Consider the following 25,886-nt stretch of genomic DNA (forward strand, 5'->3'; position numbering starts at 1 on the left):
TATTGTAGTTCTTGTATGTAGGTAATTGTTACACGTTTAGAAACTACCCTGTGGGTAGATTTTTCCCCCTTGAGTGTTGTAGAAGTCCTCTAAGGGATCAACCTATCATCGCCATATCACAATTTCGTTTTCTTGCGACCTAAATACATATTATGTACTTACCTATACTTATAGTATGTAACTTTTAAAAAGAAGAAATGGAATAAATGGACCCGACAAACGTAGCTTACGCGTATTAAATATTAAAGATACATTGTTTCTCACAGTGGAAATGGATTTCATGGCGCATTATGCTGCGTTAAACAATGTGGGTGGACATTTATGTCATTATTTATGCGATATGCATCCACGTAAACATATACGAGTATGCGTATGATATGAGATTAACTAGATTTTCGTAGATGGTACTTATAATATCTTCCGAAATTGTGATATACATAGTTCTGATAAATTAAGAATTCCAAATTAATTCTTAAATTGTTGAACATTCATTTCTTTTGTTCTGATTGTCGTAAAATACGGACAACTCTAGTTTTTCTACTTTTTTTATTTAAGAGGATTTCTATTATTCCCTTAAAGTTTTAGCTAAGACATAATGTCGGAATTTCGTTGGACATTTTTGGTTATTCTCAGATATGTGTAACTTTTCAGGATTGCCGTAAATAGAACAAATCTAACCTGACGAAGACCTAAGACGTTTGGTTTCAGAATTTTGACTAATGATAATCTAACCCTTTGTGGGAAACAATAGAATTTATCGACTATGTCATACCGACGAATCCATACTTATTTAAAATCTTGTTAAGATGTCCAGTTCATTAATGCAATAATCATAACGTATACTTTGTCTTGATAATTTGTCGTCGTATGGGCACGTGCTGGCTGCGGCCACGTCTCCGTAACGACGTCACGTGCCGACGCGGGCCAAACTTATGGAACGTAATCCCACTCATTTCGGGGGCAAAATTAACAAGGCTTTGTTTGAAAAATTCTAGTACTCGACAAGAGTGAACAATGTTAATAATCTAGCTAGAAGGTAAGGTAGACCTCGACTCGTGGGACAATAGTGAACAAATTGGCTAGGAGGTACATTGAACTCATATAGATTAAGTACCTACACATTAAATTGTGTCTGTTACTTTGTTTGAGTAAATGTTATATTTCTTCAATATAGGTATTACCGATTGCTCAGAAATATTAACTTATAGATACTTAAAACGATGACACGGATTCATGGATATTCAAATAAAGAAAAACGAAATAATTACAGTGTAAACTCTCTGGAAGAAACTTTCATTTTTGATAGCATATCTAAATAGTTGTGTTTCCTGAGATTTCACTGAAAATGTGATCAACCCATTTCAAGTATTTGCGCTACGTATGTACAGTATAACATTTGACGCGATTCGATGGCTAACGAACACACCAGTGCTTCGCCAGTGCCAGTGATATACTGATATTTGAATTTCGCATGCATTTTTAGGGTAACTTTCTCGACCGACACGTCGATAGTGTCCATCGGGTTACGAATGAAGGAAATAAAAAACCGCATGTCACGGCGATTCCGCACCGTCAGCGTTTTTTGAGCAGCGATCTGCGATGGGGAGGGCACGAAAAGAATGGTACCTACGCTTTGCGATCGTCACTATGATTCTGTTACTTCAACGATTTTTAAGCAGCGTAGCCGAACCATAAGCTAGCTTTTAAAAATCTGGGAGATCATAACTTAGTTCTTAAGTAAAATAGAAAACTGAGATTTTAAAACTGTTTCGACAGTAAATTACGGTATGCTTTTGCTTGAAATATTTGTTTAAGATCTGTGGAAAAACATCGTGAGGAAATCGGACTAATTCCAATGACATCTAGTTTACCCTTCGGGTTGGAAGGTTAGATGGCAGTCGCTTTCGTAAAAACTAGTGTCTACGGCAAATCTTGGGATTGGTTGTTAAAGCGGACCCCAGGTTACCATAAGCCGTGGAAAATGCCGAAATAACGCAAGGAGGATGATGATTTGTGTAAGATCTGTAACTGACAAGAAAAATGCCATAGTTGCGTTTTTGCCGAGACGCCGTGAACACGCGTGCTTATTACCTTTGTTATTACGGGTTTATTGATAAATTATATATTATCGATACATTTTCTATCATTCATTGCAATTTAGCAACGAAGAAACCTGCATGTTGTTTAAAAAAGTTATAGTTAATACTAATCCATTTAAATCTTCATTTTATTTTGCATACAATTTAGTCGGTCCGCATTCGAAATGCGGTTGCAAGGTTGTTTCAGTATTTACCTAACCGCGAAAGCTTTTAACGTTAATAATCGTTTCGCGCTAAGTGAGCACTAGGTACACACGTACGATGACAGTGTTATGTGTGCGTGATGCGAGAATTTAGCAAAACGAAGGTTTACGTTCAAGTGCGAATCTCACGCTTGCTATTCCTATGAATAATACACGTACGTACGCAAAATCATTCACGGTGCGCGCTGTGAAATTGTGGAATGAGATGCCTCTGTCGCTCAAACGGTCTCAGTCTGTGACATCACTCAAGGTGAATCTGAAGAAACTTTGGCTTTCTGAACAAGTATGATAATGGTTGGGAATTTTATATTATATATTATGTATGTATTGATATATTTATATATTGGTTAGGTACTTATTTTGTATTTTATTTATTTACTCTAGTATGTAATTTATTTTATAGTGTCATTTTGTATTTATGTAGTTTATATAATTGTTAGCAATATTTTGGATTACTTTTGACCTTTATTGTACTCCTGTAAGTTTGTCTATCTTACGTACTGGAACGTTCCTCTCATCTTCTCCAAGGTTAGCTGGAAGAGATCCCTTATAGGGATAAGCTCGCCTTTGTATCTCTATTCCTACAAATTGTATATAAACTGTTGTACACAATAAAGTGATTACTACTATTACTACTACTACATTTTCCTCCCATGTTCCTGGGGCGGATTGGTTTGTGCCAAGACACTGAAGGGGATTGCGTGGCTAAAATATTAGCCCAGGCACCAGGAGAGGGGGAGGCTACGTGGTCAAATGGCCCCTTCACCTCTTCCCCAGATTCGCACATGGATGCTCTTCGTTTTATGCGATTTGTTCCCGTGCCTATTTGTAAACAATAAAATTACTCATTGTTTAGTATCAATCATCAAATAACGTTTTTGTTAGTCGCGTTGAAATTGAAAAGCTCTAGTGTACCTACTATCAGATTTGCATTTGCATCCATTGCGAAATATATCCATTCAACAATTTGACTAATACAATCATTATAATAAAACATTCAAATTGATCATTTAATATCCAACTCGATATTTTATTTAAATCTAGAACGTAAGATATTATATCACACGTCTTCGAATCTTTTCCCGGGTTAATTTGCCTACAATTTGAATACGAAGCCCTAATAAATCCAACGGGACCTATCACTATTGGATCAGCAGTTTAAGGGGTCCGAACCTTTGGGCGTTAATAAAATAACCCTTCGCTGCCTGCCCTATGGAACGGAAAATTAGAAAAGTTCAGAATTTTCTTCACTTTAGTTATATTAATGTTATGGCTGGACGTAATTTCGCGAGTTTTCCGTTTAAATACAAAAGTTATGGTCAATCTTTAAAGGCATAATTTTTAACAAGGCCTTTATGGTGCTTATGGGAGGTTGTTAACTTTACACATTTCAGAGCAGGAAGACAGTTTTACTGAGTTTCATCAAGTTAATTAACTTTTAAGAAGATTTTGATACTTTTATAGCTAAACTCTTTTAACTCGAACAATTGAGACTGTCTCGTTTATCAACGTAGGTACCTGCATTAACCATCTGCTTCACTGGGATTTATGGCGGTACTTGACTTAAAGTGACACAATTTATTTAACACTTTTTCCGACCTACAAGCCATCCGTCCGATTCATTCCGTGTATTTGAAGCGGGGCGACTCATATAATTCAATGTTAAGCTTGACGAACTAAAGGCCAGGCCACCTGTGACCGTCACATATAGTGTTTAAATCTAATACAGGCGAATCTATCAACGATGGTTAGTAAGGGACATAAGAAATGTAATTATATAACTTTTAAGACGCTACGATACCCCTCATTTCTCCATACAAACGCTCTCGCCTGTTTCCTCTCTGGTTTTTGAAGCTAGATCAATGGTTTTTTCAACACAGACTTTTATTATCAATATCTGTGTCGGACCGTTTTGCTTTTTTTGATATTTTTGTTTTAAAAGGAATTAGAGCCTCTCAAAGTTGGCCAAAACGGCTTAATTGAATTTGCCAGAAAGAAAGGCGTGGTATTCAAAACTGAGATCAATTATCCAAAAAAACGAAACGGTCCGACACAGATAATTTCCTTGTCATTCTGATTTCCAAATTTCGTAACGATTGGTTAAGTTTTGGAGGAGGAAACAGTCGAGAGCGGAACCTCGATTTTTGCAGTGTTTACGCGGGATTTCGCGCCTGAGCTGCAGTTATCCCTATCGCACCAAATTTAGGGGCGGGGCTAAGTTTTTATATACGTACACTGAAATAAAGTGATGGGAAATACTCGACATCTAATGTCGATAATCTAGTGATGTGAAAAGTTATCGATATACTACGTCGAAATATCGACATACCGTGTTTGACGAACTTTTTAGTTAGAAATACGTACTATTATAATTATGTTCATATTTAAAATTGGTGGTCCAAAAAAGACCAGTCTGCTCCGAGACCACGGGGACAATGCCGTCCTTGAAACGTCGGAGGTTAGTGTTTAAAACATAGTAAATACGCGATTAAGTCCCGTTTGCAATTTTAAATATGTGTAAAAATCGTGAAAGTTTGAATCTGTATTATATATTCTGTGGAACTACTAAGTCCATATTTTTATAAGTATATTGCATACAGGTATAGGTTTATTTTATACATGCATAACTTTTCTCGTCATTGGTTTACTAGTAACAATTATAAAGTTATGCTGTATTTTACGATAGATTCCACGAATATTAGGCAACTATTTGGTATTTGGTCTTTTCAGCCATTTTGCCGAAAATTTGGTAATCGGTCATCATTGTTTATTTATTACTATTCTGCCGAACACCAATTAGGTAAGTAGTTATATTAGTCATATTATATGTACTTATTTACACACAATAAAAACAGACATAATATTAATAATTTAAGTCATGTTTTAAAATATTTAAAAAAACGATGGGCCTTATTTAGTAATACATAGTTTGTTCAGGTTGGTACCAGTACCTGCCCTTAATAAGGCCCAGTGCTTATATTTCTTCTAAGTTTTATCAATCATGCCGTTTTGTATATTTTCTTCGCAGACATAGAATCACAAAATGCCCTAAATAGTTACTTCTCTAAATAAGGCCCATCGCTCGCTTCTTAAGTTTTATAACTTTGTGTAAAGATTGTGTTCATGAATTCAATCATCAATTTTTGTGATAAGTATTTATACTACGGTCTGTCGTCTAAAACACATTTATTCAGGACTATGCATTTAGGATATGGTACTCTAAATTAGAGGGGTTCAAGTCTTAACAAGCAGTGCGTCAAGGTCAATGTGGTCAAGATATGCAGACTTTATTTCATATTAAGTTTAAAGGGACAAAATTAGGTACTTAATTAAAGTAGTGTGGGGTAGCCTGCTGTCCTACGGGGCAATATATATTATAATGTATTGTGTTTATGTGTATTGTGTATCATAAGTACTGGGCGTTTGCGGGGTCGCCTTCCACTCTGAGGCCACCACTCAAATACTGGCGCTGATGATAGCTCATCTTTGAAGATTATATCCGATTCATCTCTATTTCCGCAACGCTACTTCTTGGGTATCGAAGGTTGTGAACATGTGGACACATGGGCGGCATGGGCCTTATTTCATACCTGCATCAAATAAAACCCATAGTTTTTCTGTTTAATAATACTTACTTTTTACTTTTTTACTTACTGCACGAAATTTTTGAACCATTTACACTTATCAAGTTATAAAAATGTACATAACATTTCGAAACTTAATAGCCGGGTCTTGTTTGCACAAGCAACATTACATATGCCCTTAGTAGGTAGATGAAATGAGTATTACCAACGTTTTAATTCTGCGGTAACAAAAATGCTTTGCCGAAAAGTATAAATAAGATCTAAATAATAAAAGTATATAAAGTATATAGATACGTATAGACGTTTAAATAGCCTAGGTTTAAATTTAGCTGGCAAATTAGTTAAGCATTTTTATGGTTGGTATGCATGTTGGTAACCAGACCACGAAAAAATGCACATTTTATTACATTATGATTATGGTAAGTAATTAAATAAATATTGGGGACACCTTACACAGATCAACTTAGCCCCAAACTAAGCAAAGCTTGTACTATGGGTGCTAGGCGACGATATAGCGCAGGACACCATCGCGAGCGCAGACTTCTGGCCGAAAGGTGTGGTTTTTCGGCGATTCCGGGGCAACTTGCCGAATCCTACACCGGGGCAAAGGACGCAACGGAGCCACGCTGTTACGTCATCGCCCAAATAAATTGTTTAGTTTCAAACTTTATTGTTTGTTTTTTTTTTCATGTTCTTACTTACTGTTTTTTTTTTCTTTTTTGTTATCTAAGTTTCGTGACGCATTGGTTTTACTGTAATGTCATGTAAACATGTTTTTACTAATAAATAAATAAATAATACATACTTAAATAGATAACATACATACATACAATCACGCCTGTATTCCATAAAGGGGTAGGCAGAACACATGAAACTACTAAAGCTTCAGTGCCACTCTTGGCAAATAAGGGGTTGAAAGAAAACGAAACTGTGACATTGCAGTGACAGGTTGCCAGCCTCTCGCCTACGCCACAATTTAACCCATATCCCATAGATAAATACAAAACCATACTTAAATAGATTAATACATACTCAGGAACAAATATCTGTGCTCATCACACAAATAAATACCCTCACGGGGATTCGACGAACGACGAACGACGACGGGAACCGAAGACAACATTAAAATTAGGTAGTTAATTAAAGTACTTTGAAGTAACCTGCTGTCCTACGGGATAAATATTATAATATATATAGGTATCCGTATATTTTTATTCTTTTCCTTCCGGCGACCGTCCTTTGTCACCCATGTTTCACAACTAAAGAGTAAGACGAAATTGACGAGTGAAGATGCTCTGACTGAAACAATTACTTTTCATATTATTAATGTTTACCATTACACACAGCCCATATAACCATAATCGGTCGCCGTTCCTACGCAAATCCTCCTATTTTGTGTACACACAGGTCTTCGGGTCTCAATGCTTAGTCGCAGTACGGTCGACGTTTAGTCGCGGCGACCCAAATGGGGACGATTGGTAACAGGCACAAATGGTCACAGAAGTGACAGAAGTGTGCACTACGCGTGCACACATTGTTACCGTTTGGCGACTACTTTCCCAAAATCATTCGTTCATTTAATTCTTTTCAAATGGCGACTGTCAGAGACGTCAAAGTAAAAAAGAAATAAAATCATTTGACATTAAAATGTAATGGCGTAAGAATTTGTTAAAGATAAATATTGTTTGCATTTGTAATATAATGTGGGCTAATTACCATGGCCAATTAAATTGCTCGAGTGATTTCATAAAATAAGTCTAAATTTATCAACGCGCCATCAATTTACCTCAGTTTAACCAGTAATAATATTATTGACTACTCGGTGTTTGCGTGTTATGTATAGATTGGTGAAGTTTTAGTGCTCCGGTGCATATACTATACTGAAATAATAAAAATAATGCCTAGAAAACCAATAAAGTTGTTAAAATATGGATTAAGACGGTAATATTCCATGTAAAAAACAGTCGCCAAACGGTCACCAAACGGTCGTCAAACGGTCGCAAAATGGTCGCAGCGTACACGCGTGACCGAAAGCAGTGAATATTTATTGGATTTTCAAAATGGCTAATTTATTCATTTTTTCCAGGTATCCTCAAACTTTATAAACAATTAAATATGCCGTCGTACTCAGTTGTCCTCACTAAAGAAGATTAAAAAAAAATTGTAACGTGCGTACCGAGCTGCTGGGTTGTAAAGGATCGGGGATCATATTATTATGGTCTTCTATAGAGCAACTAGTATTTTGCGGCATTTCACAATTGACACGTGACTTGTTGAAGTAGTCGTCATTAATATTACTATCAACATTAATTTCAGCGATCTGTACTTCTTTTGTCAAGATTTTTGTATAGATAAGTGTCCACAAATTTGTAATGTTAAAGAGACATAAATAAAACGTAGTAGAGTAAATATGTAATGTGTTTTTTTTGTAACCCAAACAAAATACTTGTAGATACGAGTGCGGAAAAGAGGAAAATCGATACAAGTAGCGATAAATTAATACACGAACGAAGGGAGTGTTTTAAATCGACACGAGTTGTGAATGTCCTTTTCGCACGTGTATCGTACGACGATTTTCAGTACCTAAATCTAAGCTAAGAGTTTCGACCAGACAAGAAATGAATCATTGCTTGATTTGCTCGCACTACTGCGTTAAAAAAAGCAGCATCTGTACTGAAAAAACTATCATTGCGCAACAGAAATTCTATTAATATCACAGAAAATACTCTATTTCATTTGATTCCTACTTTTATTGTGTAAAGCAACACTACACTTCATTTTTATCAATAAGAATTAAAAATTATATATTTAATACATTAAGTAACTATAAAGATCTATTTGTATAATCATTCTGCACTTTTCTTAACTTTCCCACATTTCTATAAAATGTCGAAGAGTGCTTAAATGGTCGTCGTTGTATATTATTATTTAATTCGCTCATATTTAAATGATTCAAAGCAACCAGTCCACAGCTTCACAAGACAGTTTGAGAAACCTTCGTATTTCAGATTGTCATTTGCGGATACAGTGGTTTAGGAGCAGTTCGGTAATCAGACCTACACATGTGTGTACAAATTCTGTCAATGTCACTGTCAGAAACCGTTCTGACAGTGACAATGACAGCCACAAATTCGTCCACATGTTGTTACCATTATGTGTGCAAACGTCGACTAATAAAGTGTCGTTAAAAGTCATTCTGACAGTGACATTGACAGCCACAAATTCGTACACATTTTGTTACCGTAATGAGTGCACACGACGACTACATTTTGTTAGTGTATCAATACGGTCGCATTGTTTGCACGACGTTACCACGCGTTATGTCACATTTGACAGTTAGTTACTGATTTGAAGATTTTGCGACTGAAATGGTTGTATGGGAGAGCACAATCTCATCGGTAAATATTGTAAATTTTACTTTATTTCGACGTGCGTTTATCATAGCGCTCTTTAAAGAAAAAGTAATTAAATGATCAGCCGTTTTTAAAACTGATTCGCAAAAAAAAAAAAAGCTATTAAATCATTTGGTCAGCATACAAAAATTTTGCTGGCTATAAATAAAAATGGATCTACAACTCTTGATCAGCAAAAAAATCACAAACGGACAACGTTATAACCAATATCGATCTGCTTTTGTTATAATTTATCTGCTTAATAAATGGTTGAGCTGCAAAATAATTAGTTGGTCAGCAACATTTAAAAATTGGTGGGCAGAAAAAACATGGCCGTGAGCAGTTTAATTGAAAGGTATGCCTATTAAGGCATTGGTAATCTAATATAATAAAGTTGGTGGCGTTTGATTTGAAAAATCGGCAAAGTTGTAACCGGAGTGAAATTAGTCCACGTCACACGAGCAGCCAATCGTGTGCGTGCATTTCATTCTAAGATTATTGTTATTGTTGTTTACGTTACGTGTTTGTTAGTGATTTTTATTTTTTTTGGTACTTTTAAAGGTGAAATTGGCGATTTGTATGGGGAATTTCAACGGAACCCGAATTTTGATACAATGAATTTTGCGAAATACTTTTTGATGGCAATTTCAAATCAAACAAAATTTTGTCAGTAATTTTAGACACTTTTAAGGTATATTTTCAATGTCTCAATTTCTTAAAAAATTGTACCATTAGAAAAATATAAGTAATTTTAATACTCGAACCGACAGCACATAAAAAGGCCTGTTTTCAAGGGTTTATTCTGAATACAGAACATTAAAAAGTTACAATTATTTTTATTTAAAATCATTGTTTATTGAGTGCATTGTTAAAATAAAAAACAATATCCCGAAGTTACTACTGAAATAAATAAAATAGAATCAGACCTATATCTTTGAACAAAAACGCCAATTTCATAGGTAATGACCTAATATATCATGTCCAGCACATAATTATTATTGTACCCATTTTACAAATGGGCAGTAAGTTTTTTGAAGGACAAAACTTAAAAAAAAATTAAAATAAATTTGCCGATCAGGAAAAGATAAGTTAGGCTGGTAAAAGGTAAATTTGCTGATCAACTGATTTTTTAGCGAACCAATGTTAGCGGATCAGTTCAATTGTAATCCAAACTGAAATAAATCGCTTACCCGCAGGTTGCTTAAAGAAATCTGATTTAAGGCTGATAGCTTACTGCCGCTTAAGTAATCAAACTGTCAACCAAAAAATTTTTGAGTAGCTCAGTATGACATTAATTGTGAACTAGTTTAAAAATACTTTCTGACCTTCAGTTGCTAACCAACTGTCCAATTTTGCTGACCAAATATATATTTTTGCTTACCAAAAAAGGAATATTCTGCAGATCGATTAAATGACACCCATAAATTGCACATGGACCCAATTTTTTGACCCATTTACACTTATCTAATTATAAAATGTACATAACATTTCGAGACTTTTAACCGGGCCTTATTTGTATGTAGATTACAGATGCCCTTAGTTGGTAGATGAAATGAGTGTTATATACGTTTTAATTCTATGGTAACGGAAATGCTGATATGTAAGTATAAATAAGTTTTAAATAATAAAAATATCAATCAATACGTTTAAGTACCGATACCTAGGTTTAAATTTACGAGTAGCTGGCAAATTAGTTAAGCATTTTTATGGTTGGTCTTGTTCTGTGCTAAGCCTTGTATTTCTAATGCTAGGTAGGTAATATATATACACAACCCTAGAAAATTAGAAATATAAGATGCATATGTAGCTTTCCACCTGAAAAAGGTCCTTATGCTTTGGCAGATTTTTTGTTAGAATTCTGCTAAAAAGTTCTAATTACCTTGGAACATAATCCGGTGTCTGGTAAGTATAATAGGTACCAAATTGTTACCTAGTTAAATTTTCCTACGCTGTCACTTTTCTGTCAAACATGTGCAAAAAAAAAGAATAAGATTCACATACATTTTTGGTAGGTAGATACTGTCAACCAATTATGTAGAATCCTAGGCCACTCTAGAACCCTGTCGTATTGACACCGTCCTTTATTTGCTACAGAAGTCAGTTTTACTTTTACTGTGAAAGGGTCTAGATTGGCCTATGACCTAGGATTCAGATTAATTGGTTGATTGTACGTACCTACTCCTATAATATGGCTTCTCTTTGAAATCGAAAAGGTTTTAGCTTTTTACATACCGAATAACTTTATTTCGCTAACAAAAGAAATCATCTTTTAAGATAATCACATTATGTATAAGATAAGGAATTGTTTCTACCATTCCTTAAAACATTACAAATTTGCATTTTAGTCAAATCAGTACACTTAATATCTTCACGGAGTCCAAAACATTATGCATCAGAAGTCCGAAACTAGACAAATATAGAGAGCGCTTGAGCGCCGCGCCGCGCGCACGCACACAGGGCCTCTCTGTGGGTTCCACCCCCGTCAGCGCGACGGCGATAAAGACCTAAAAATCTCAAATTTGAATTCGTGCTTCGGTATCGTATCCTCTTAATTAAAATTTTATCCATGCAAAATAATGCGTCCGTTACACTTGTTGACAGATAATTTAAAAAGCTCATATCGCGTAAGTATGTATGTAAGGTCAGTAAAGGTGCGTTTAAACGGCGCGCGATAACGCGAGCCGAGCCTGGCTCGGCTCGTGATCCGGCGCGCCACGCGCCGTTTAAACAGCTACGCTCGGCGCGGCTCGGCTCGGCTCGGCAAAGTTCGCGCGATCCATCTGTCATCGCAACAATTTTCGCAATACATTACTGCTGAGAAAAAATTCAAAAGAATTATGGGGTAATAACCAGAAAATTAAAATTTTGAAATACCCCCGACTGCGACATAGTAGACCGATTTTCATGAAACATGGCTATAGACCCCGTCGCGTCGGGGGTTAAACAAGAGCAACTTCAAAACACTTTTTAGGGTTCCGTAGTCAACTAGGAACCCTTATAGTTTCGCCATGTCTGTCTGTCCGTCCGTCCGTCCGTCCGTCCGTCCGCGGATAATCTCAGTAACCTTTAGCACTAGAAAGCTGAAATTTGGTACCAATATGTATATATACGCGTCATACTCGTGAACGGGTGCCGTCTGTGAAGACCGGTCTGTTTAAGCTTACTGGGGCTGTTATAACTTAGTAACTTTAATTCTAATTTTTATTAAATTAGGACACTTTGTTCGGTTGTCGTTTGTTTCCTTTCTTTTAGTGAATATTTTAAATATATGATTTTGACTCATGGAGACCATATACATCTCTAAGGAGAATTAGATTAAGTAGATATACATTTTATTTTTAGTTGTGACATTTAGAGTCATTTGCACCTCTAAAGTAATTTTAGACTTTTTTTTTGTATTTACTTTTTATATTAAAATTTAGTGTAGTTCTTGGTTGTAATTCGACATTTAGAGACCTTCTACATCTCTAATTAATTGTATAGAGTTAACTTTAGTTAGAACTTAGAATTAGTATATAATAGTATCAATTGTAATTTCAACTCAATTTTAAATATTTTTTTAAATACCTATGTACATGTGACGTGTAAAAGTGCCCCTGTGGCCTATTTGCTGAATAAATTATTTTGATTTTGATTTTGATTTTGATCAATCACGCCAACAAAGTGCAAAAATAATAAATGGAAATAAATGTGTTATTAGGGTACCCCCCCTACATGTAAAGTGGGGGCTGATATTTTTTTTCATTTCAACCCCAACGTGTGATATATTGTTGGATAGGTATTTAAAAATTAATAAGGGTTTACTAAGATCGTTTTTTGATAATATTCATATTTGCGGAAATAATCGTTCCTAAAGGAAAAAAAAGTGCGTCCCCCCCTCTAACTTTTAAACCATATGTTTAAAAAATATGAAAAAAATCACTAAAGTAGAACTTTATAAAGACTCTCTAGGAAAATTGTTTTGAACTTGATAGATTCAGTAGTTTTTCAGAAAAATACGGAAAACTACGGAACGGAAAAGCGTGGCCCGACACGCTCTTGGCCGGTTTTTATTCATCAATGATAATACAAATTAATTCTATGTCTGGATCAATGTATCGCTTATAAGGCGCATAAGCTCCAGAAGTACACACGTACAGTACAATTGTAAGTGCTGACCAGCAGAAAGTGTCGCAAAGATTGACTACGTCAGTCTCCTGAGATTACACAGCGATGCTCCCAGAAGTATATACTCGTAGCAAAGGCTGTGCCTTAAAATGGTAAGAGACGATTATGATGAAGATTAATCGTGCCCATAAAAGCTGAAAATCACTTAATTTAAGATTTTTTCTACTCCCGTACCGTTATTCTTGAGTTACAAGGTCGTGCAGAGAACTTTAAAACCCTACATAAAAGATGACAGGACAAGTCTATCTAGTCTATACCCTGAAAACATTTAGTAGCAGTAGCACGATATAGCTGTTAAAGTTCAGTAAATACATTGCTACCAACTTAACAAACCAATCACTTCATCATCGAAAATTAAAATATTGTATGCATTGTTTGTAAACATTGTTGCCAACCTTAGAATGTCAGATAAAGCCTGGCATTCGCAGAGTCGAGTCTCGTTCGTTTTCTGCTGCATTCATTGGCGACGCGTCGAATCGCATTCAAATGTATGAGAACTCGATTCAACCACAGAATATATAATAGTACAAGTACAGAAGGCCCACTACTTTGATGTTCACGAAATGCCGCCTTTTTAAATGCCTACAAAATTCTTACAAAGAAACGAGCCGCACGTGCGCAGCGTCGGACGCTAGGGTTGCCTATGGATTAAAAATAATTAATAGTCAGACAAAATGTTATGCTGTTATATTCAAGTCTTGGGTACTTTCTAGGTATATACAGTATTTATATATTTTTGTTTAAGTCACAAGCCTTATTGAACTTTTCCGTGGGACATAAATGACAGAATTAATAGTTAGATCGATAAGATTGTCCTATTTTATTTATTCATGAATTTTATTTAACTAAGCATTATTAGCCATTCCACACGAGGATATCGCATATTAACCTATGAAAAACTAGCGACGCATAGTAACAATAGAAAGTGCTAAAGTGCGTTTTGTGAGAATGCGCGCCACCCCTGATTAGGCCGCGAACTCGCGGCCGCCAGCATGTACTTGTAGCGCGGCGACGGAATCGCAGAGTGAGCCGCCCCTGATTCAACTCGGCTCGATTCGTCTTAGTGGCCAGGCTTCAGAGAACCATACCATAGACAGTTTTATTTTCATGTTTGCACTCAAACTGCATAATTCAAAATGGTAGGTCCACTAGATAACTAAGATGACTGGAATTAGGTATTTGTTGAATTTATAATTTTCTTTCAAAGTAAGTGCTTGGCCGTAGAAAAAGTATTGTATGCAACGGTGTTTAACTGAGTCAAAAAATGCTCGTGGCGTCTTTATTAACAATTTTCGGCTTCGCCTCAAATTGTTACCCACGCCACTCACCTTTTTTGATCTCTTTTAACCACCAGTTGCATAAAATACTATTAAAGTAAAAATACTTTGAAAAATATAGAAGATTGTAAAACACCTTCCGAGAATTTTGGACCCCTACGTGTTAGCTTTGGCTCCGCGTTCACCTCCCATAGGTCTGGTATACCATATGGACAGATAAAAATCTATTTACTTTTGCAAAATTTACAAGATTGAAAATTCCTTCCGCCTTTTCTTTTGGTTTTAAATTATTACCAGTTGTCCTTTGATAATAAATTTCAAGACGACTTAATCTTCCCCTCTAATTAATTATTTAAAACATGGCTTGAATAATAATTAGTCGTTTCAATATTAATTGCCACGTCAAAAAGATTCCCTTAATTTATAGGTAGGCACTTAACCGCCTCACGTAAACCATAAAAAGTAGGTAGGTTACCCTTGTGGTGATGGGTTAAAAATTTCACTACACGCTTTCCTCTCGTGGATGTAGTAACTAGGAGTCGACTGTAGCCACTGTAGGATATGAGATCTATTGTGACATGGATGGGTTAGCAACCGTCACCCTAAGAGTACCCAGTAAGAGTGGATGTCGTTGGGTGGACGACATCCGGAAAATAGCGGGTGACAACTTAGCTCAGGGCCGGGGCAAGTAGCGTACTGGAAAAGAGGCCTATGCTCAGCAGTGTAAAAGGCTGATATGATGATGATGATAATGCTAAAAGTGGCATTGAAACTTAAGCAGTTTCTCTATCTGCTCTGTTAAAAAGGGGCTTATGTAATCCGTCTCTATCGCGCGTCAAATTTTGTAGGTGTAGGTAAACCACAGTAGTCATTTATACCCTGGATCAAGCAAACGTATCTACTTAGCATGACAAATGAACTCAGTAAAATCCACAGAGTTGTCCGTTTTTAATTGCAACTTGCAGCTTTCGGGCGTCAATTTTTGTAAGTTGAAGTCAACAAAAACATTAAAAATGCCTCGTACGTGATATTTAATTGCAACAACACAAAAAATATGAACACGCAAGGGCCATCATACGGCGTTGTCAATAAATGTATTAGAATTGTGTAGATGTAACGAAACGCGTCTCTAAATCAAAGGAAATTAAACTAATACGTAGGTACTGTAAAAAGAAGAGGAATATAGTTAAAAGTCCGGGAAGCAATAAGGCTCGGCTGTATTCGGAAACCAATAAATGATTATCCAAGTAGATAGAGTTTGCTTGACCGGGTGCCTGGTTGATGCCAGATTGGCAAGAAGTATGGAAACGGCATTTGTTTACAAAATATTTTAAATACCCTGCAAAAAACGGTATATTCTTCTTTCTTACGCCTTAAAACGGGTCATCGTGTCGAGAGAAAGGCCTCTGTAGGCCTAGCACATGATGGCCGCGGGAGTATGTCGCCGCGAGATAGATGACACGTCTTTGTCTAATTGTATTAATGACATAAGGACAGGTAGTCTATCTCGCGGCGACATACTCCCGCGGCCATCATGTGCTAGGCCTGCTGTTACGCCTAAAAAGTTTAAAAGTTTTAAAACAGACAGGTACAGTCGACCAAAAATATGGTTTACCACCCTACGGTTGAGGTTCGTTTGAACGTCATGAGACAACAAGGTCGATTTCCCCTTGCAATAATATTATGTCAGTGACAATTGCTCTCTCTATATATGATCCTTACGTCATGCCATATGTCAAGTCAGCCTTAGCGATCGTTAGAGCTCGCAGAAACTTTTGTCAAAAGTGGTAGACCACTTTCTTGGCCGACTGTACATACGTCAAGCAATGAGGAGGCACACTGACATTTTATTCCTCCAGGCGGCGCCTGTGCAAGCACGCGGAAGTATAACTAAAGCATTTGTAAGTGTCTAGGCATGTCACTGTCATTCATATGTGTGAGAGAGAAAAAAATGTCTTCTTCTCGCTTTCACGTATGAAATTCTTTATCCGTACAATGGACTAATAAGGTGGCGCCATCTGTCATAATCTTTGAGTGTGCCTCCTCATTAGAACATACCAAAATGTGACAAATCGCACCCTTGGTAAAATAATGCAATATGTGACTTTACGTCGATATTATTTTTATTGCGGAAAAAGCCTTAAAATAGTACATTCTAGAGTATGCTTCAAGAAATTTATTTTTATCTCTTTTAGTTTCTGAGATATTTTTCTGAACAACGACGTAAGTAAAAGCAATGGACGTAAAATAATGCCACAATTGCATATGCTTCGTTTTTAGGGTTCCGTAGTCAACTAGGAACCCTTATAGTTTCGCCATGTCTGTTTGTCCGTCCGTCCGTCCGTCCGTCCGTCCGTCCGTCCGTCCGTCCGTCCGTCCGTCCGTCCGTCCGCGGATAATCTCAGTAACCGTTAGCACTAGAAAGCTGAAATTTGGTACCAATATGTATATCAATCACGCCAACAAAGTGCAAAAATAAAAAAATGGAAAAAAATGTTTTATTAGGGTACCCCCCCTACATGTAAAGTGGGGGCTGATATTTTTTTCATTCCAACCCCAACGTGTGATATATTGTTGGATAGGTATTTAAAAATGAATAAGGGTTTACTAAGACCGTTTTTTGATAATATTAATATTTTCGGAAATAATCGCTCCTAAATGAAAAAAAAGTGCGTCCCCCCACTCTAACTTTTGAACCATATGTTTAAAAAATATGAAAAAAATCACAAAAGTAGAACTTTATAAAGACTTTCTAGGAAAATTGTTTTGAACTTGATAGGTTCAGTAGTTTTTGAGAAAAATACGGAAAACTATGGAACCCTACACTGAGCGTGGCCCGACACGGTCTTGGCCGGTTTTTGTACGTTGTTTCCGCGAGCGCAATGCTGCGCGTATGCCGTCGTAAAATCAGTTGTGTCAGTGTTACCGGAACATTTACAGATACCACACCATAGATCTAAATTGGTATAAAAAGGGTGCAAAAATAATATCCCGAATGGAGAACAGTTTTAAATGATATTAAGACAGTCTTCCGTAAAACTATTGCATCTGCACATACGGCTGTTGAAGTTCTGTTTTATTTAGTAAATAAGGCAGTCGGATTTTCACATACGATATTCTTTATTGATTTTTGGCATATTAATAACAATTATCTTAAAATATGTTAAGTATATTTTGCTGATAGTACCTATGCTATGAATTTAAGGTTAATTCTGACGTTTTTTAAAATATTTACAAATAACGACGGATCATCACACGCGTCTCTTGACCTTTGGTAAAATAATGCCGTATGTGCACATCCGACATATTATTTTCAAAAATAATGTATTAAATAAGACAGAGTTAAGCGCATAGAATTACTTGCATTTACAAAAATACTCACGCAAAATTTTGAGGACATTGCTTTAAACACTAAAAAGTTATCCTCAAAAATTCACTCGCAAAATCTTTAAACCTCTCTCCTGAAAAGTGAACATTTTGCAGATGTGGCGTTATTTGACCAAGGGTACGAAATGAAGAGGTGATGAATTGATGATAATAGTACTCTTTTATTTACTGTAAGAATAAAACTAGTCTGTTGATAAAATTAAAATTTTGAAAGTTAATTTTTCACCGACATAGTTGACCGATTTCCATAAAACATGGCTAAGAACACTCCCGGCTAATTCAGCTTTCAAACAAAAAAGAAAACTAAATCTATATCGGTTCAGCTCCTGTTAAGTTCCCGCTCCATTCGGAAGCTACGATGCCACAGACAGACACGCACAGACAAACAGACAGATAGACAGATACGTCGTTTTTGCGTCGGGGGTTAAAAGTAGTCCCAAATGTATCATAAACCGGACCTATCGCTAATGAGCTTGAGCTTTTGGAGCGGATAACCAAAATAAAAACCATTATTATAGTTATGTCACTGTAATGTCACAGTTTCGTTTTCTTTCAACCCCTTATTTGCCAAGAGTGGCACTGAAGCTTTAGTAGTTTCATGTGTTCTGCCTGCCCCTTTATGGGATACAGGCGTGATTGTATGTATGTATGTATGTATGTATTATAGTTATTTCTATTCCTGTTATTCTCTACCTGGTTATTAAAAACTCGTGCGTGTGCGTGCGTTTTTAACCGTAAAATTTAATTCAAAAGTCCTTTCCATATAAAACATACAGCTTTGAACTCAAAGCTTTGAGCTGAATGGAACAACGGAGAATATTTAAATTGGAAGCAAGTCGTGCTACTTTAAAAACGTTCAGCCATGTAATGTTATGATTTCCCTTTATGTTGTCTAGGATGTAATAACCACACATTTGTTTATGTAGGTACAAACCTACATTCATGTGATTCATGTATCATAGGGAACATTAAGATATCTCGTGTAATAAGCGAAATATAATTATATTTGATATTCACTAGCATAATTGTCATCAAAACATGACTGCTTTGCACAAGATTATTAATGTAATAATTGAAATTAACTTACATAGTAAAAATCTCTGCCGTGCCATGACAAAACACTGTAACTCGAGTTACAGTGTTTTGTGGTAATACTGTCCAATAAGCTTATCTGGCCCTATTCAATATATACATGTTAAGAGTATACTGACTTTCTATCAAAAACATAGAAAACCTTCATTGTAATATGCACTGTAACTCTTAAAATCTAAAGTCGTCATTTGACAAAACACTGCATCTCTCGATACAGTGTTTTGTCACAATAAAACTCCCCATTTCTTCAACCGGTGACTAAACTTACAGTGTTTTGTCAAAATAATCCGACGAGAAATTTTGACGGAGTGTTTTGGTTTAGGTATTTTTTTAGTATAAATCAGGACTTCTTAAGTGCAGCCTGCACGTTGTTTTATTTAGTTTGTGTAGATATCAATAGACTAGTAAAATGAGTATGTAAAGAACGGAATAAATTAAATTAAAACTTTCTAAACATTGCAACAGAGAGTGTCATTCAAATGTGACATCGAATTTTGCCAGATTAAAAAGTTTTTTAGAAAATGAAAGTGATAAACTACCCCTGAACGCCAAAACTAATAAGAAAAGTATAGATGATTATGTTGCATCAAACAAAATAAATTGTTCTACTGATTATGCTTCTCAACAATAGCCGATGGAACAGGTAGGTATTATATAGCTGTATATTGAGTACTCAATACCTTCGCCTTATCAAGTACATCCAGCAGTGACTCAATTAGACGAAAGTATGAACCAACCTATATCAGATTGTCTTACGGAATTAACTACAGTGCCGTCTTTAGTTATTCCTATTTAAACAGCCATCACTCTGCTTAGCATCATGTCCCTCGCAACTCCATTTAAGTTTGGTAATGACGAAACCCACGTCTTGCACCTTGGTGCGACGACGGATCTTGGCATTCCTCACCCGATCTTGAATCTTGGTACCGAGCATGGCACGCTCCATACACATACTGCTCCTGATTTCTGAAGTACCCGAGTCTCAGGTTGAAGTTGTGCCAAAGAAAAAACAAGCGAAAACGTAGTCCCACAAAAATGTTAAAGCAACAGAAGCAGAAGCAGCATCCCTTGCTTGTTTGCTTTATTGAATTACCTACATATTTATAAACTGAAATAGATGTCACATACTAGTATAAAGTTACTTATTCATAAGAAGGTATATGACAACTATTTCAGTTTAAGTTAATAGTGTACACATAGTACACACCTAGAATTCTCTTAGGAGTAATATGGTCTGCTATGACAAAACACTGTAATTCATGCGTTACAGTGTTTTGTCAATGCAACTCGCACATATTACTGATAAAGTATATTACGACATAACACGTTTATGCTCTAAAATGCATGAAAGAAGTATAAATATTGCATTATTTTTAAATGGTCACTAATAGTAACATATTATTTCTGTAAAATGTCCAAATTTCATTACAATCGGATGAAAAATAACGACTCTGTGGCCAATAAGGCCGTTTTCAATTATCCGAATAAAAAAAATGTTTTTTATGCGATTTCTGGAAAATAGGTGTTTTTGCAAAAATTGCGGAGATACAGTGTCTTGTCATCGCACATGCCGCAGAATAATGATCGAAATTCAATTCAGTTGACAATTCGATTGGCCATTTCCATTGAAAAAAAAAAAGATTGTAATTCATCGGTCCGAATTGCGGATACTACTTTTTTCATCTCTTAGTAGATAAATTTAAATATAAAATTATTTATTTTGCCTGACACTCTGAGTATTTTTTGTGCTCCTTATTTTAGTTTTACAATATAATATTTGAAATATAGTGCTTATAATTATTGAATATAAAACATACGAATACGAATATACATCATACTTCATTGGTTTGGAAAAATGCGTTTTATCGGACCGACATCCGACACTATCGGAAGCGTTTATCGTATTATTGTAGGATGTCGGTCCTACATCCGATATCGGATCGGATAATGTGAAAACGGCCTAAGTGGGACACTAAACGTGCAATAAACTTACATGAAAATTCTCCCTACAAATGGAACTCCGACAGTAAAATACTTAGTAGTGTTAATGGCACTTTTCCTGGATTTTATTTAGAATACAATGTGATACGCGCTTGTAAAACGTTGTTCAGTCTAGGGAAAATTTCAAACCATTAAATCCAGTACACGACCGCATCAGCCTTAGTTTCTAGAATCGACGACGGAAATACTATTTCTAAGCTTGCTCATATTTGCCTGCTGGCTAAAACTGTCTATCATTTTTGTCACCATGTTTGTCACGTTCTAACATGTGTGTAGTGTAAGTGCGAAAGTGACGCATGATATGACAAATGACAATAACATGACAATAATCCGGACAATGGTTTCTGCACTAGAGCATTTTACTTTTTTCTGATAAACAATTTGCAGTTTGGATTTAATAGAAGTCAAAAAAATTCACTGCAAAGCAACTACAAAGCTTGCAAGCTCAGCTAAACTATATTATTCACTCATATGTCACATCTAGAAGTTCTAATATCACGCTTCTCAACCGCAGCTCCTCTCCAGTTTCGAGCATTCTCTCATTAAGTTGCCCTATAATCAAGATTCTCTTTTCCCCACTACTTTATTCGCGTCTATGGTTACGAGTATTTGATAGTGCGTTGCGTAATTTGGGATAGTTAGTCGGGATAATTACCATAACGAGGCTAGCGAGGCTGCCAATATCTGAAGAGTGCACACTGTCTATTTGTATTGGAGTAAATAAGATAGCACTATTATTGGTACTGGGCCTGGATAAGGAAATAATACGACCAAAGAAATATGATTTTATGTATTACTTATTGTTTGTCAGCATTTCAGGTATAAATTTCCAGTTGATTAAGAGCAATGCACGGATGGCAGAGGAAAGGGACTGTTTGGCCCAGTCATATCTAACATGATTGGATATGTACGTTCAAACTTTCAAGGTGAATAAGTTCATTACGACATAACTACCTTATTAAAAATTAATTGTGGTTGTTTCTAAAAATCATCAGTACGTAATGTTTCCGACACGGCGTATCACATCGTAACCTTTTGAATTAACTATTTGAGAGCCTTGAGGAAAACCAGCTAGTAGGTACTGATATTTATTGGAAAAGACCTCCCCCACTTTTTAGTCTTCCCGATCTTGTGCAGTCTCTGGCATTATTTTAAATAGGATCGAGTCACATTCGTATTGCCAACGCCTGACGTGGTCTACCATTGTCGGCCAGTTTAGACACTAAACGGTGCTTCTCACTCTAAGTTAGCATAACTCATGTATTATTGTATCGTTTATCACTCGTACGAGATATTTTGGAGAACCTAAGTATCCCCTCGTGTCTACTTACCTACGTGAACGCTACTCTCACTGTTAGTGCTTGAAAAGAGAGACCTAATCACTACGTGCACAACTCGTGCTTCCCTCATTTTGTCGGCTTTCCTATTGTAAGAGTAATTATTTATTAATGCCTTATATTTTGATTTATCTTACTGTTATTTATGATGAAAGTATTAAAGAATATCAATTGACTCATACTAGTCACTGGTTTCCGCCATGTTGGATTGTTATAAAAATGGCGGACATACAGTGACGGGGGCCAGTTCGAGTACAGACGAGTTGTAGTGAAGAAGTCTTGAATTATTTATTGTAAATTGGTTGTTAATATGTTTGTTATAAGCGAATAAAGTAAAGTGATGGTACAAGTAATAGTTTTCATCATCAACCTGGTAATGTCCCCAACAGGTCAGAAATGGGACGAAACAAGAATCGGTAAAGATTTTTGCCACGCCACACGAACGTAAGGTTTTCTTTCCTTTGGTTTTTTTTTTGTGGAAGTACCATTATCTTACTTTACGAAACGTGCACTGAAATTGTTATGGTAAGTGAGACATTTATTTTTCTTTCTTTGGCGTTGTAGAACTGGTTTGATAATCTACCGTCATGACTATATTGCAAAATCTGATGGAATAAAATAATTGTGGTAAATTATATCAATAGATCGATAATACGCATAAAATAAAAGTATAATTATTGATAAAACGTGCAGTAGTCAATCACTTCTCATTATTTAACATTATTGTTAAAAAAAAAGATGTCATCATTACATTTACTTACCCTCAGTACTGTGTATTATTAAAAGTTATAACGATTTCTTATTTTTATGAATCCAAAATGGAACACAACTTGTTCAGAAAATTGCATATTATCTTACACATTAAGCGCTACGATATGCTGCAGCGGTCAATTTGTGACAGTATGTCTTTAAGAAATCGTGGAGTTATGAGTAAACTGGCACTTTGTCAATAGGAATAAACTCTTGATTAAACGATTTTTTCCTTTGTATTAGCAATGCCTCGAGTTGTTAAAAACGGCTAACAAAATTTTGCTTCAAATTCACATCTCGGTTTTTGAAAAGTGGTGACATTTATTATACCAGTATGTAAGCTTTGTTTTTGGTTATTGTCAATTGTGATTAACAAATCAAGATAGTTTTAATGCAGAAGTTTAATCTACCTTGTTTGTTTTGATTATTTTCATAAATACTATGGGTAGACTGAAACAACGTAATTTGAAGCCACCCTCGTTTGATATTTTTTTATCGGTAACTGTCAGTCGGTCAATCTGATGGACGACACTTCTAGTTTGGAGCTCGACGAGTAAACAAGGTAACTCTGCTATCGTAATTGCTTGTGAAAGTATTGCTTATTATCAAAGATTTGTAATAAATGGTAATTATGTTAAATCTGAGTATGATTTACTCTCACATTCCCGATATAAAGCTTTTAGTTCAGAAATAGGGATTCACATGTCCACATACCATTCGGTCAGTTTTATTGTACTTTAATTGAGTAGTGTCATGTTTACATAGATATTTGAAATACTCAAACCCTTTTAAATCATAACTTGAACTGATATTCTAAGCGTGTAAATTAGTTTTTAGGTTTTTAGCTAATGAGTGATTCATTTCAAAACAGGAAGTATAATTTCGGATGAACACGGCGAAGAGGATATGAGCGAGGGCGAGGGTTCAGTGATACTGAACGCGACAGCACGGCGGCGCGAGGAGCTGCCAGATCGAGGGCGACGCGTCACGCGGCAACGGCATGCGCGACGCAGCAGGACCCGGTCACGCCCGCGCGGCAAGCGGCCTTCAAGGCCACGTTCGCGGTCTCCAAGAGAGCGATCACGGACACCCAGAAAGCGTTCACGGACGCCTTTGAAGCGCTCTCGGGCGCTAAGAGATCGCTCACCGCCGTCTCGTGAACGTTCACGATCATCGAGGAAGAGATTGCGGTCGCCGTGTAGCAGCGAGCGAACCAAGCGTCGCCGATACAACACGCCGTCTTCAAATCGACGGGAAAGACGACGCGAGCGGCGATCAACCGTGAGTGCTTCCAGTTCTTGTAGCAGTGACGATAAAATGATTAGAAATTACCGTGGTAGTAGTAGTAAACATAGTTCAAATAGGCGCGGTAACACATTTTCTTTGCAAGACGTTATGGATTTAATGAAATCGTTGCCTGCGTCTACATCTCAGCATCAGAATCATTTTTCAATGAATACTAACGCGGTCCCGGAATTCGATCCAGCCAATAAAGAGCAAACAATAGACGCGTGGATTAAAAAAGTAGAGGAATGTTCGACTTTGTATAAATGGACGGAAACTCAATTGATTCATTATGCCTTGCCTAAATTAGGTGGTGTTGCAAAAGTCTGGTACCAAGGTTTACCGTCACTTAATTACACATGGCTAGAATGGAAAGAAAAGTTAGCAAAAACGTTTCCCACTGTTCAAAATTACGCACAACTTTTACATGAAATGTTAGACAGGAAAGTGAGGCATAATGAAACACTTGAGCAATATTTTTATCATAAAATGAATTTGCTTAACAGATGTGGAATAACTGACAAACGAGCAGTAGATTGTATCATATACGGCTTGGACGATAAAGGGGTTAGATTAGGAGCCCAGGCTGGTAAATTTAATGAACTTGAAGAACTCTTAGCGTACCTAAAATCTATAAAAACTGAGGATTCAAAAGATAGGCGTTTCCCTTTCACCAAGAAATCGAGTGAACCACAGAAAGATAATACGCGATTGAATACTATTAAATGTTTTAACTGCAATGAGGTCGGTCACCCAAGTTTCAAGTGTTCAAAACCCTTGATAACGTGTACAGTATGCAAACGATTAGGACATCAGAGTATTAATTGCAGGCGTTTAACCAAAACCAACAACGACAATAATAAAAATAGTCAGGCGGAAAATTCGGTGTTAGAAGTTAAATTTGCCGGGGAGGTAGACAAAAAGTATGTTCTTCCTATTTTGGTTAACGATAAACCCAAAATGTGCTTCGTAGACCTCGGATGCCAGGGTACCCTTATTAGACATAGTGATTTTCTTGAATTGGGGGTCAGTCATTCCACAGATAATTTGACGTTTTTAAAAGGATTTGGTAATGGCTATATAAAACCTATAGGCAAATGTACTTTACGATTGCAAGTGCAGTCAGTTAAAGCCTCGATAGAAGTATTGATAGTACCAGATCATTTGCTAAAGCATTCCTTATTACTCGGACACACATTTACGGAGCGAGATGGTTTAATAATTATCAAAACGAATGAAAAACTAATTTTGCACCAAGTACCGTCAATGAAACAAGATAACGAGCCAGTTAAATTGAAATTAACTGTAAATTC

The 25,886-nt window shown here is 36.3% G+C and overlaps 1 protein-coding gene across 1 annotated transcript in view; it reads left to right on the top strand.

Annotated features, from left to right (window-relative positions):
* LOC125238707 overlaps nt 1–24,449 on the top strand; it is a 76,907-nt gene extending 52,458 nt beyond the window's left edge. The window contains exon 3 of the mRNA XM_048146113.1: nt 24,191–24,449. Within this exon, the coding sequence (XP_048002070.1) occupies nt 24,191–24,449 (259 nt within the window). The remainder of the gene's footprint in view (nt 1–24,190) is intronic.
* The last annotated feature ends 1,437 nt before the right edge of the window (nt 24,450–25,886 follow it).

Source organism: Leguminivora glycinivorella, chromosome 2 (assembly GCF_023078275.1).
Source record: "Leguminivora glycinivorella isolate SPB_JAAS2020 chromosome 2, LegGlyc_1.1, whole genome shotgun sequence".
Taxonomy (NCBI): Eukaryota; Metazoa; Arthropoda; class Insecta; order Lepidoptera; family Tortricidae; genus Leguminivora; species Leguminivora glycinivorella.